Source organism: Trachemys scripta, chromosome 8, assembly GCF_013100865.1.
Source record: "Trachemys scripta elegans isolate TJP31775 chromosome 8, CAS_Tse_1.0, whole genome shotgun sequence".
Lineage (NCBI taxonomy): Eukaryota > Metazoa > Chordata > Testudines > Emydidae > Trachemys > Trachemys scripta.
The window spans coordinates 7971623-7985832 of NC_048305.1; the positions used below are offsets into that span (position 1 = coordinate 7971623).

The 14210-nt window shown below is 39.6% G+C and overlaps 1 protein-coding gene across 5 annotated transcripts in view; it reads right to left on the reverse strand.

Moving 5' to 3' along the window:
* Nucleotides 1-14210, reverse strand: part of CNOT6 (CCR4-NOT transcription complex subunit 6) — a 49681-nt gene that overhangs the window by 14932 nt on the left and 20539 nt on the right. For all 5 annotated transcript variants that reach the window (XM_034778670.1, XM_034778666.1, XM_034778665.1 and 2 more), the window contains 5 exons: nt 9836-9949; nt 7364-7550; nt 2663-2748; nt 1544-1648; nt 1373-1441 (listed from right to left, as the gene is read on the reverse strand). In XM_034778670.1, the coding sequence (XP_034634561.1) occupies nt 1373-1441; nt 1544-1648; nt 2663-2748; nt 7364-7550; nt 9836-9947 (559 nt within the window). In that variant the 5' untranslated portion in view covers nt 9948-9949. The remainder of the gene's footprint in view (nt 1-1372; nt 1442-1543; nt 1649-2662; nt 2749-7363; nt 7551-9835; nt 9950-14210) is intronic.

Consider the following 14210-nt stretch of genomic DNA (forward strand, 5'->3'; position numbering starts at 1 on the left):
GTTTGAACGTAACGCTTGTTTTAAGCGCAATGCTTTCCAATAGGTCTTTAGTTTAACCTGTGTAACCCTATCATTGCACCCAATTCTGCAGTGGGGGGATAGGAGCTGACCTAGTTTGGCTTCCATCTGTCTTCATTCCCATCAGCCCCCTACTCCCTTCCTTACTCTTCAAATTAAGAGATTCCTAGCTTCTCAACTCCCTCCATCCAGGACTGCTCACCCACCAAACAATGAGCATTTTCCATGCTACTAACCTACCCACTACCATGTCCTCAAATGAGAGGGGGGGGGGGGCACAGAATTCGGCAGTATGGAGATGTGAGGCAAAGGCGTTCCCGGCCAGGAGGGCGCTACGTTCATAAAGACAGGCTTATTCCTGGGTTCTCACCTGGTTCTTTCTCCCTAGAAAAGTGCCTCCTGGGGGCTTCCCCCTTAACCAAGGAAAGTGGCTTGGAAGATTGACCAGGATCTTATGAGTGATCAGTACACTGACAAAAATAATGTGTTACTTTTAGTAAGGCCAGCTGAATATCCGCACCAGTAACATGACCAATGTTAGAGTGATCATAGCAAAATTAAGACTGGAGGGGAAAAATTTAAGGAATCAAAAGACTTTCACAACAGTAGCATTTTGATATATGCCAGGTTCTAGGCAGCATATTATGACAACCACTATATATCAGAAAAGGGGAAAGGGGCAAAAGCATAATTAAAATGCATGATCCATTTTAAAATTTCAGTGACTAACCCCTGTAGTTTCTTTCCAGTTACTTAAAATTTCTCTACTGATTAGTTGAAGAATAAGTTAGACTTGTAACGTTTGGAACTAAAGAATAAATATACCAAATAAATTGGCACAGTTCCAACTTCAGTAACAACAAGCCTCAGTATTGTACAATAAAAACCTAATGTTTCTTTAATACAGTAACTAGTAAAAAGCAATTCCTCAGATTTTCCTTGGGGCTACAAGTTTTAAATATAAATATTCTCTGATTGCCCAGGAATTGTTTTTTATTCTACATTTGTTGAAAATCAGGGGGAACTTTTCTGCTGTTCCTGGATTCTTCAACAATCATTCAATTAATATTTTACAATTGATCAGCTACTTTTAAAATACTTGAATAACTAGTTTAACTCTAGTGGTGAGTAGTCCAATTAAAGATAAAGGCATTACCTTTAAGAAAAAAGTAGCTAATTCCACAGACAAATGTGCTGTTTGATGTAGGAATGCCTATGCTGGCTACCATCAGTGAGTATGAGATGTTTTAGTTTAAGTATCAAAAAGAAATACTTCAGCAGATGGTAATGGTGAAGTGATTTTAGATCAGGGTGGAGGGGGGAGAAGATCTATAAAGAGTCATTGCAATGCTACCTGTTGGTCTTGTTCGGTCTGGTTCTTGCAACATAATCCAAGATCTTGGAGGTGGTTGTTCTGTTGAAACTATTAGAATATTTAAAAAAAAAAAAAAACACACACACAAAGTGAAGTAATCATATTTATTTTAAAATAGCATAAATTAATATTTTAGGAATGATCACTTACTTCTTTTTGCAGTACCTGCCAAATTATCAAGCAAATAATTCAGGAGCCTTCGTGTTCCATCCGGTTCCTGGTAGAGGTTCAGTATATCCTGCGTAAGTGGATTTCCTGCAAACATGTTTACAAAAAGTAAAATTAAACCAGAAAAATGTCGAGAGTGTGTGTGTGCTGGTGTTTAAAGTCTTGGATATATGACTGCAGAACAGTGAGAACTGTTTCCCTTTTTAAAAAGCATTTCAATTTTCCATTCCTGCAAACACTTACATTCTCTTCTGTATCTGAGTTCTAACTTTCATCACTGGATCTAATGGAGGACTGTCATAGTGAAGTTTTGCACTCTCACATCCTGCCCCTCTCCAAACACACTTATAACGGTGGTGGGGAGTACGTCTGATGCAGGAGCAATCTCCGCCAGTTTTATTGCATAAGAGAGTGACCTCCCCTAGGCCAAAAGCATTCCCTGCTGGACATCCACCACTAGAATATGGTATCTTTCTGCCAGATCTCAGAGAATCTGGCCTGATTAATTAAGGAGGCTACTCTACAGAGTCAGACGCTAAAAGTTCACACAAATAGGGGACAATAATTGTCCAATCATAATAAATATTAGACCTTTGAGATTTAATGCAGTTTATAGGCATCATACTCAACAGAAAGAGCCTGATCTTGCAAGCCTTTCATTCACACAACTTCCACTGAAGCCAGTAGATCTACACGCCAAACTCTTACAGGATTGGCTCCAAAATTTTGAAAAGCAATTTTAAATTGCTATTTGCAGTCAGATACTATGATGATTACCAGCAGTACAAAATCCTCAAAAAAGTTATGCAGTTGATCCCCCTTTTGGAGGAGAAAGAGTTCCATAACTGCAGTGTAAGTTCAATTAGGGCAGATTTAATCAAAAGGCTATATCTAACTTCCATGTAGGCAACCAGAAAATGAACTTGACTTTTCATTCTTTTTTGGGCCAGATTCATTAAATCTCAATATATTTATAAAAGAGAAGAATAAATTCCTAAACCAACAGCTGCCATTTGGTAACATTTCATAAAACGTGTAGCTTAGAACAGCTGTGGCTCAAGAATGAGATCAACACACAAAATGTAGGTAAAAAAGTCATACCTTTCAGACCTAATGTCTGTAACTGAAATAGTTTTCCCAGCTCAAATGGTAGAACCCGTAACAGGTTGTTATTTAAATGGAGTTCCCTGTAGGCAAAAATCAGAATAATATGAAGTGGGAAGTAACACAGTATTTGTGATCAACTATTTATTGCTGAAACAGTTTCACTATAAGAAAGAAACTGTACTATCACACCACTCCTTGGAAAAATTGGAAGACTAACAGTCAGCAAGGATTAGGGACATCTTGCTGTACACACTAAAAAAAAGCTCATTAAGTCCGAAGTACAGCGCAGAAGTTAGTGGGGGTATGGTCATAAGCTTTTGTAAAAGTTAACAATAATTAAAATATTAAGGAATTACAAGAAATGAAGCAATTACAGTTCTGACAAGCTGGACCACAAATGGGTGAGTTAAGTTTAAAGGACAATTAAGAAAATAAGATTATAGCCATTAAAATAAAACCAAGAACAAAAAATGGTTCCAGTACTATTATTGGTATTAACCCTCTCTCTCTCTCATTTAACACATCACAGCAAACTATAATTTTCCAATTAACTTTTGTTTGTCAAAATAATTTCACTGCTTTGTCAACTGAAGTTAGATATCTGTTGATATATTGTGTGAAGGCTATCAGGCACACACAAAAATCCATTAAATTAACTGTGCTTCTGGCCTATAAAAAGTAATATTCTATTGTTTATTTTTACAGTGTTACTGTTGAGATATTGTGTATTCCTTTTTACTTGGGAGAAATAGAAGTTGGCAGGTCCCAAAAGTCCAGCCAACAGGGGAAGAGAAATTGAACTTGATGATACGCCTTTTGCTTACTCTCAGGCTATGTCTACACTTAAAATGGTACAGTTTAGTGCTGCAGTGCCGCAGCGTAAACACTTACTACAGCAATGAGAGGGGTTCTCCCATCGCTGTGGATAATACACCTCCCCGAGAGGCAGTAGGTAGGTCAGGGGTCGGCAACCTTTCAGAAGTGGTGTGCCGAATCTTCATTTATTCACTCTGATTTAAGGTTCAGCGTACCAGTAATACATTTTAGAAGGTCTCTTTCTATAAGTCTATAATATATAATAAAACTATTGTTGTATGCAAAGTAAATAAGATTTTTAAAATGTTTAAGAAGCTTTGTTTAAAATTATATTAAAATACAGAGCCCCACGGACCAGTGGCCAGGACCCGGGCAGTGTGAGTGCCACTGAAAATCAGCTTGCCTGCCACCTTGCCTGCCCTGAGTTAGGTCAACAAAAGACTTCTATCAGCCTAGCGCAGTCTACATCGGTGGTCAGGTCAGCTTAACTATGTTTCTCAGGGATATAGATTTTTCACACCCCTTAGAGACATAGCTATGCCAATAATTTTTCATTGTGACCAGCCCTAAAATGGTCCAATTTAGGTATAATGTTAAAATCTGTGATGTAGTCACAATCATTACATAAGACTGCGTAAGACTTACATAAGAGTTACCCATATGATTCTGCCAGACTAGAGTTCCCTAGCCATTCCTTGCAAGATGTAAAAAGAGCATAGATAAAAGCAGACATTTTAGGAGGAAAAGACCAAGGGCCCACCTACGCCATTCCTAGATTTCCAGGCAGTAACATATACTGCTTAGGGGAGGGAGAGAGATTTAAAAACAAAAACCCTACCAACTTCCCACCACCGGCCTAAGTCATTCAAGCTTTATTTGACTACCACAGTGTTTGTCAACCTTTTTCATCTGCGGACCCCTAAAAAGTTTCAAATGGAGGTGCAGACCCCTTTGGAAATTCAACCTGTAGTCTGGGGACCCCTACTATAGAATCCTTAGACTGAAAACTGACCGAACAGAATTCAACTGTAAGTGTTGCATGTGCTCGGCTCAGCAGGCATTTGACACGGCATGAGAAAGGACGCTAAACTGTGGGCTTTTATGATAACGACAACACTTCCAGGTTTTGATCTGTAGGGAGAGGTATTCACATCCTTTTGATTGATCAGAAAAATTGAATGCCTTTTCTGGGGTCTGAAACTTCATTTTCACAGTCACCTTTCACGGACACCTTTGACAATCTGCGGGCCTCCGGGGTTCACAGACCAGAGGTTGAAAACCACTGGACTATCACATGGTTGGGAATAATATTCTGCATGACCCTAAAGGGCAACTAATACATTATTCTTTATGAAAGTACCTTTTTGTCCAAGAACTTTTGAGAACTTTGCAGAACTCTTAAGGTGAGCTTTTGGTTCAAGGTGCTCACCTGGGTTCATTCTAGGTATAGATTACAGTTCCACTAACAAATAAAGTACAGTTTTCATAAATTGTTAAAGAAAAATGATAAGGATAGTTGTCTAGTTTAATCTCATCTTGGTTAATGCTGTTTGGCGTCAAAGAGCTTCCTTTAGGCAGCACAGAGGATCACAGCAAGTCATACTAGTCCTTCCAAACAAATCAAAAGAATCTGAGCTCTCTGAAATCTTTCCCCAGTTGTGTTGAAGAAAAATTTGTCATAGTTTTTTTAAGCTCTCTCCGAAGATTGGCAACTTGATCATTCTCCATTAGCTGGTTCACTGTCTCCCAAAGTCATTGGAACAAATTTTATCTGCATGTGACAGGGAGACACAATGGATCTTAGACAAGCTAAGCCCTTTATAAAAAGAGTTCCCAGAAATGGAGGTTGAAGGAGTTATTTATTGACTCTAAAAGATTCTAGGTAGTGTCAGTTCACACTGTTTCTCTGGTCCATAATACTGGTGATATTCAAAGCTGAAATTACTCTGTTAATTGTACCACAAACTATGAGGAGAGTGCAGTAGCAGTCAGCAGGAAACACAAAACTACTATGGGATTGAGATCTGCAGAGCGCTACCACATAGGAAGCACTTACAGACTGTTCTTCACTTTAACCCCAGTGAAAAGAAATCATGGATCAGCTACAATTACTGAGGACAGTGTGTGTGCAGTGGGTTAATGTGCTTTTAATGCCCTTCGTGTCTATAGACCAGGATTCAAATATTATGTTTGTCACAAATGGAAACTAGATTGGTGGTCTGATCAGAGTTTGTTAGTGCACATTTTGTAGCCAGAACAAGATTTTATATTCTCTGCTCAAAAGAGGCTCAAGACAGGGATAGCTGGAATTTTGTACAATCAGGATTGGAGTAAATTGGGAAAATTTTAGGAATGTTTGCACAATATCTGCATGCACTATTCTGCAGAGTGCTATACTAACATCATTTGCACAAGAACATAACTTGCATCAATATTTTAAAAGGCAAAGGGCTTTATAAAGAGAAAGGAACACTAATTAGTTCACAAAGTGAATCTCAATGTTTCAGTAAGTTTAAAATGGGTAGGTGATGATACTGAACAACAGCAGAGTAGGGGGAAATTATTAGTTGTAACTGTAATTAGTGCAAAGGTGATAAGGGTAAAACAAAAAAATAGAATAGAATATCTCAGAGTTTTGGGAAAAATGATGTAAGGCATTATCAGTATTTCTTACTACAGGCTGAATTCCCATGTTAAATAGGGCTCACAATAAATAATAGTTTTAAGAGCTTAACTACTCTAGAATTTATTGATAGCTTACTCTCAATTTTAATCAAGTAGTTTAATTTTTTCAGTAGGGTGCAATTTTTCCAAAGATGAAGACAATACAATTATTAGTATCTCAAGGTGCCACCTAGCCTATCATGCCAACGCAGGTGTAAGTCTGGGAATCAAACATTGGTACTGTAGGATAATCCCACATTCAGTACTTCACGGAGGTCATTTATACATTGTCAATAATACTCTTTAAGGGCAAGAGAAATTTGCCCATAATACTTGCCCTTCCCCATCGAAGAAGAGGACTCCATTAACAAAATTAGATACTGTAGCCCCAATTAAATCCAACTAGCTATAACATTAATATGTTTTACTTCCAAAAAGAATTTGTTAATTAATTAACTTATTCTATCCCTAGCCTTGTGACTCTTCTACACCTTTCAACTTGAAAGCATAAAATTCACTTTAGTAACTACCTGGCTAGCTAAAGATAATGTTCTTTTATTGGTGTGGAAGTATAAATACATAGCCACCACAAGAAAAAGAAGGGGGGGGGGGAGAACCCCCCCCTCAAGATACCTGTTGCTATGCAAAGCTCTCAGGTGTTATAAAACTATGGTCATAAAATTAAATTCTTAGAGTAGTAATTTAAGATGAAGAAAACAGCCACTAACTTTCTTTGATTACCTTTATTTAGAAATGTTTAGTCTGCTCTTATTATTAATTATTATTATTATGTAATATTTGTATTACTATAGTGCCTATGGCCCTTTGTGCTAGGTCCTATAAAATACTCTTTTCTCTTGCCATGAATTAAGGGGCAATTCTTGCATGAACTCTATGGGTGTCAACAGTTCTTCAAGAGCAGCACCCCGCATAAGGATTTGGGGATGTGTTTGGAGGGGTGTGTGTGTGTGTATGTAAACCTGATTTAGCAATGTCATGCAAGGTGCATGCCAGCATGCTCAGCTCTGTAGGAGCTCATTGTACACTGTTGCATGGGGCAACTGGAGATCAGGGCAAATATAGAGTGCTAGGGCTGTAGTTACAACTCCAACCACTAGGAAAAACTGTTTATATTGGCTTTGGTTAGTTACAGAACAGAATCTTGCCAAAACATAAAAACTGATGTCTGCCGGGGTCGCAGATGAATTTGCATACCTGAGTGACACCATGTTTCCGAGTTCTGCTGGTAAACTACGGATTTTATTAGAGGACAGGTCCAGATAGACCAGATTGTGAAGCTTGGCAATGTCTGAAGGAATACGGGATAAGGAATTGTCACTGAGATGCAAAGCTGTCAAATGGGTCAGTGACCATAAAGATGAACTTAAGCTTCTTACTTTCCCTGTGAGAGAGAGAAACAGGAGTAAAATAAAAATAACTTTGGACATTTTAAACATCTAGTTTTAGCATTAAATGAGTATGACATCTTGTTTGAACAGTGTTTAGAGTTTTCTGCAATATGGTTAAAAATGAAAGATTACATAGAAGGTACTCCCCTCTAATTTCATGACATTTTGATGGCACAAATAAATGTTCCTTTAAATTTTCTTGCCTGGGCTCTTTAGCCATTTTTGAGCTCATGCTTTAAGCCTTGGACATCCTCTTCCTTTCTGAAAGTACTACACAAAGCAACTTACAGATTTATGAACTGATCATGCATTCAGTATTTTAATATGTTTTTCAAGTGAAACACTGTGCACTTATTGACATTTTAAGTTTTAGTGCTCTTGCTTTGGAGTGGAAGATGGTTCTCTGGGTTCTGCCCTTATTCACACACCATCTTCTAAATAAAAAGGCTTTCTTTCATGCCATTAGTTCACCAAATAAGAGGAAGCAGCTTCTTCCGGAGTTCAACAGTGTTATTCCTGCTGTAACTATAATGGTAACTTTAGAACAGGGGTCCCCAAACCGCACGCTACTAAAAGCTGTGCTGGCTATGGCCATGGGCTCAAGAACCACACCTATTTTGTATAAAATGGAGGATATTAACGTTGATTCATTTTAAAAAGTCAAGAGATCTACACCTCCATATGGCAGGAACTTGAAGTATCATAAGGGACATCATTAGAGACATTTCTCGTGCAAGGCTGACTTCCCACCCTTCAATCAGAAAGACTATCTAGACCAGGGGTGGCCAACCTGTGGCTCCGGAGCCGCATGCGGCTCTTCAGAAGTCAATATGCGGCTCCTTGCTTAGGTGCCGACTCTGGGGCTACAGGCGCAAACTTTTCAATGTGTCAGGGGTGCTCACTGATCAACCCCTGGCTCTGCCCCAGATCCTGACCCACTCCACCCCTTCCCCCAAAGCTCCTGCCCCTTCCCCCGAGCCTGCCGTGCCCTCTCTCCTCACCACTTCCCCCCCAGAGCCTCCTGCACACGGTGAAACAGCTGATTGTGGTGGGCAGGAGGCACGGGGAGAGAGGGGGAGGCGCTGATTGGTGGGGCTGCCGGCAGGCGGGGGAGCTGATGGTGGGGCTGTTGACATATTACTTTGACTCTTTGGCAATGTACATTGGTAAATTCTGGCTCCTTCTCAGGCTCAGGTTGGCCACCCTGATCTAGACTGTATCAAGAGCACTGCAGGAAAATCAGAATATCATTTCCTTGGAGGCAAAATAGGCTCACTACCATTTAACAGACTTTTTATAGCTTATTTAGTCATCTATGAGCCACCAATGTTAAACACTCTTTCCAATTAAGTCATTATACTCCAAATGTATTTGCTGAATCCTTCCCCCCCCCCCAACTCTTTTCCGCCTACGAAAAGCTGCACTGAGATAAATTGGTCTTTTTCCCTCCTTTAACTTTTATTTCTTTATTTTACTCAAGTGTGTCCAGAATTTTCACCACTGGCATTGGGTGAGTGGAGGGAAAGAAGGGTCAAGTTATTCAGCTTAATTTGAACGTTTTTCCTGCCAGGAATAAAAATCCTGGCTACATGGAGGTACATAGAGAAATACAAGTTAAAAGGAAAATACATATTAAAAAAAATTCAATGTATTTTAAACTTTCAATACTGATTTCCAGGTAAGTTCAACTGACAGTACAGAACAGTGCATGAATATAAACCACAGCCAGTACAGGTGAGATTTCAACTCATGGTCTCCTCTTGATCAGAATTTTCCCTTAGGCAACAAGGGATTGGGGGATAGTGTCTCACACACACAGGACTTGTCTCCAAGTATATTTTATGTGCATCTATATCTATATACAAATAAAACCTTGAATTGACTGATTGTCAAATTTTGGTCAAAGCACCAGATTTAAACACCCTTAACACGTATGTAAAGTGCCCAGGGATATTTAATGACCCAAAGTGGTCACAACCTTCATTTTATCTCCTATTTGTAGAGGAGATCTACTGCTGCACAGCATTTCCCAGTGCTATGTGGGACATCAATTTACTAGAGGGAAGAAGGCAGCCTACGAAATAAACACCATGACTTCCTGTAACTCCATGGTGTTCCTTAGGTTTCCTATTCAAATACCAAGCCTATACAGCCCAACCCTGCTTACTTGTGAAGGAATATCTACAGGACAAACGTTTATCTGATGGCTAGTATGAGTATTCGAATTTGAAATCAAATCCTCATTTCACCACATAACCATTATTCCTCCATTTCTTACCACTTATTTCCAGCTCCGCCCAATTTGATTTCTTTCCATTGGCTGCTTCCTCTGAGGACATAATTGTGTACATCCTCCGTGGATCAGGTGGATCGTACTTTTCTTTGGGCATTCCTGTTGAAATGAACAGAAAAATACCACTTTGCTATATTATTCTATTTAACGAACATCTTACCTTTACTCTAGATAGAGATTCCTCTTTTAAAAAACTGCTTATATATAGACAGTCTGGCCTAAAAGAACACATGCTACCGCAACGTCTAACAATAGCAGAAGGTGGCCCAGTCTACATATAAAAATTGCACCAATTGTATGCAAGTCAATTTAATAAAATTGGTGCAAACCCCTTGTGTGGATGCTCTGAAATCAGTTTAAGAATTTCCAATACTGATTTAATTTGCTAACAAAACTGATTATATTTAGTTAAATTGGTGAAAATTGTGTGTTTAGATCAGGCCTAAGATGACCTGCAGGCACAAGGTAAAAGAATTAGGAAGACATCTTCCTGAGGATGGGTGGGTTCACAAAGATGAACCAATGTTCATGAATCCTTGCACCACATGCAAACCCTCTCATCAAACCTTCAAAGCCTGCCAGAGCCAGGGTCTTGCTAGAATGCAGTGAAACTCTCTTGTTACAGAATGCAGGAATAGAGAGTTCCTCAGTATTTTGGCTCCTATCAATAGGAATATGTTTAAACAAGACAAATCAAAAGTTGTCATCTTGTTCTCTCAGGTTTAACAACTACTCAGCACATACAGCTGTGCTGACACCAACATCCCTGCCATTTTTTTATGTTATTTTTTACTATGTTAAAAATCCTGAATCCACTGATAAGCAGTCTACTTTACTAAGTGTTAAAGTATTAAGTGGTTCAAAGAAAAGGGCAGGCCTACATTTCAAACAGCGTTATGTTATGCAGTTTTCTGAACTGGCTGTTACTGTTTAGAATAATGAAGATATCTGCACTTATTCATAATGTATTTTCAAGAATTTTTAGCAACAACAGTTTCTCATAGTAACTATTAAGTGAAATAGAAAGAAAAACATTAAATACACAAGTTACCAGAACCCTGTTTTTTCTACAATTCACGAATGACCACAGTATCCACCATGCCAGAGAAGGGTTAAGCTTTTTTCTGTTTAATTCATTTATGTTCGCAAAAGTATCTTTTCAAATCTGAACCACTACATATTGCCTGCCTGAATATGAAAAGATAATTAAAAGTGATGCAGGGGTTCTTCCATCCATCTCAACAGGTGTTAACACTGAAATCTTTCAATGGAAATTAAAAAAATGAAATAAATAAACAAAAACTTTACTATTTCACTGCTTATTAATTTTAACACAAACATGACTAAGGTGCTTATCCATTTTTATGACATCCATTGGTGTGTATTTAGGGATGGGAAACTGTAGATCAGCTGTTTGCTGGCAAGAATTGCTGTGTCAAGGAACACTCCTCAAAAAAATGTTCAACTGCTAATGCCCCCTTCCCCACCCCTTCCCCGAGGAGGAAGGAAAGAGAAGCACATCCTCTTTGGTTTCAAAATCCCACACTATATCCTAGTCCAGTGGTTCTCAACCTGCAGCCCAATCAGCAAAGAGCTGTGGCCCATGTGACATCCTCAGAGCCATACAGGTAGTATTAGATGCGGCCCACAATGGTAAATAAATTGAGAACCACTGTCCAAGGCTTATCTAGCTTCACCCCAACCCCCATCCCCAGAAAGGTGCACATTACTATTTTTTGTTAGCATACACTCAAAACAATCCTAGCTTATTTTATTACCAAAACAAGCTACAAGAATATTGAACTGATTTCAATTAAAAAGACACTTTCTGAAGTTACTTGAAGATTATGCAGAAGTTCTAAGGTGCTGCAAAATTTTCCATAGCACGCTGCGTAAATCAGGTCAAGTAGTTTACCAGAAAATTTATGTACCACTTCTCACAATGTGCACAGAGCCATCCCATGCAATATCATTATTAACTATGTCAAGTGCCAATAGTACTGTCTGCTCTTTTACAATACAAAAATACAGTAGTTTCTGCATCAAGAAGCCCATCGTCTAAACCATAAGTACAGGAAGGCCCACAGAACAGGAACAACAGTGCTTTAAAAATAAGAGTTATGGGAAGATTTAGATTTAACCTAACCCCTAGTGCAGACACAGATATGTCAATGAAAGAATACTTCTGTTAATGCAGCTACCACTGTTCAGGCAAGTGGTGGTCCTACACAAACAGAAAAACCCTTTCCATCAGCGTAGGCTACACCTAAACTACAGGTTTGCTATGGCAATGTAGCTGTGCCAGTAGAGTCTCCCATAGTATTGATCACCCATAGGCATTAGGCACCTAAATCCCTTTGCAGCCCTGGGCCTAAGCAACTTGCCTGAGTTCCTGCAGGGAGAGCTGGGAATTGAGTCAGGTCTCCAGCCACTGCCTTAGCCACACCGCCGCCCTTCCGCAAGCAACCTGGGGCCGGGAAGCATTCAGCACGCACGGCCTCCCCGCAGAATACTTTTAACACATTGCAGAGATTAGGCAGCTGTGAAACCTCCCCAGAGAGGGTTTGCAAGTAGTTTAGGACCCCCTTTAGAGTCCCCCCCCTTTTTAGTTTTAAAATAGTCACTGAAAAACAATGAAGGGTGGATGCATCCATTCCATTTCAAGGGAGCCACATACTAAGGGGATCTGATAGGGAGGGGGCTTCTTGGACACCATCCTAACTATATTTGTTGCAGGGGTACCCCACAGCTGCCCCGCTTCAGGCAGCTCCTAGCTCCTGCGCAGCTGCCCCACTTCAGACGGTGGGGGACTCGCAGATCCCCATTTTGTCCCGGATATTTTTAGTAAAATCATGGACAGGTCACAGCTTCCGCGAATTTTTCTTTTTTGCCATGACCTGGCAAAAATATCTGAGACAAAATCTTAGCCTTACTTATTAGCACTAAAAAGGATTTAATAGGGCTCACTGTAGCGAGATCTTGTTCTTTACAGTATTTTAGTAAATATACATCACAGTACAGTTACTAGTACTTTAAGAATCTCAGTAAAACTAATTTACAATTATTAAAATACATTGACAAACTGTTCTATGCTGCATTCTTTGCCTTTTGTTTCACTTGGTAATTTGCAGTGGTTCTCCTATTTATACAGAGACACCCCCTTGGCAGAGGGTCCCCTCTTCTTTGTAAACAACTCTCTCCTCAAACCCAACAAAGTCACTACACCGAACATGTATCTTCGAGGGTATTTATTCATAAGGGATATTATGTGAGTTATCTACAGAAAGCTCAGAACATGTCAAGACTCAATCCTGGTGATCTGCATGTATGGGTAATATTTAAGGGATACGGTTTTTATATTCAAAGTACGCTTTATGGACTTGGATTAGAAATTAATCACCAAGAGGTGATGTGCCACAGTGATGGCCCACTCAAGCAGGAGGGAGTTGTCACTGGTCCCTAATTAGCAGGTCAGGTAATGCCAGGCTCAATTGACTAGCATTGCTCCCTCCCAAAACTATCCATGGAAAACCATCAGAAGCACAACCAAACAATTGAAACCTCTTGGAGGTGAAAAGGGAACATTACAGACTGAACTTAACCCTGGCTGTGAGTAGAAACAAAAGGCTATTTGCAGTATAACACAGACGGAAGAGAAGCACTCTAGATCCTGTCACTAAGGAAACATTTAGGGGAACCTGGCTGCTTTTATGAACATTTGGGTCTTGGTTCTTGTGAAACCAGCTAGCTCTGCAAAAGACTAAACTTTTGGGGGGAAACCTACTTTATTATATAGGAAAGGTAACTATTGATAAGTGTAGACCCAGATTTGCATCCTATGATTTTGTACTGAAAGCTTTTCCATTCATTTTCTTTCACTTCTAGTTAAATCTTTATTCGCTCTTATACTAAAGAACAGGTTTATTTACGTGCTCACAATTGCTGTGTGGTTTAAGGTAAAACTGGGTACAGCACCTTTGGACGCAGAGCATCTGAAATTTCTGAGTAGCCACTGTCAGGAGCTGGATATCACAGGGATGCAATTCAAAGTGATTAGAGTGCAGTTATTGTTAACCTACAAGGTGAAGTTGGACAGACATTATCCAGAGGAGAGAGTTGAGTGGCTGAAATGCTGGTGGCGTCAGGTAGCTGACATCCAGCAACCACACAGACTCCTTGCTGGAAGCAGGGGTGATTTACAGTGAATCCTCCTGAGTACCCCAAGAATCATCGCACCCTGCCTCAATCTGTGAAGGGGCAGTTCAATTTTTTTTTTTAAATCATCCTTCAGTGCGTGGCCCCAAGTTTTACTAAACAGATCCCACCCAAACCTTCTGCTGAATACAACTTTACTAATTTC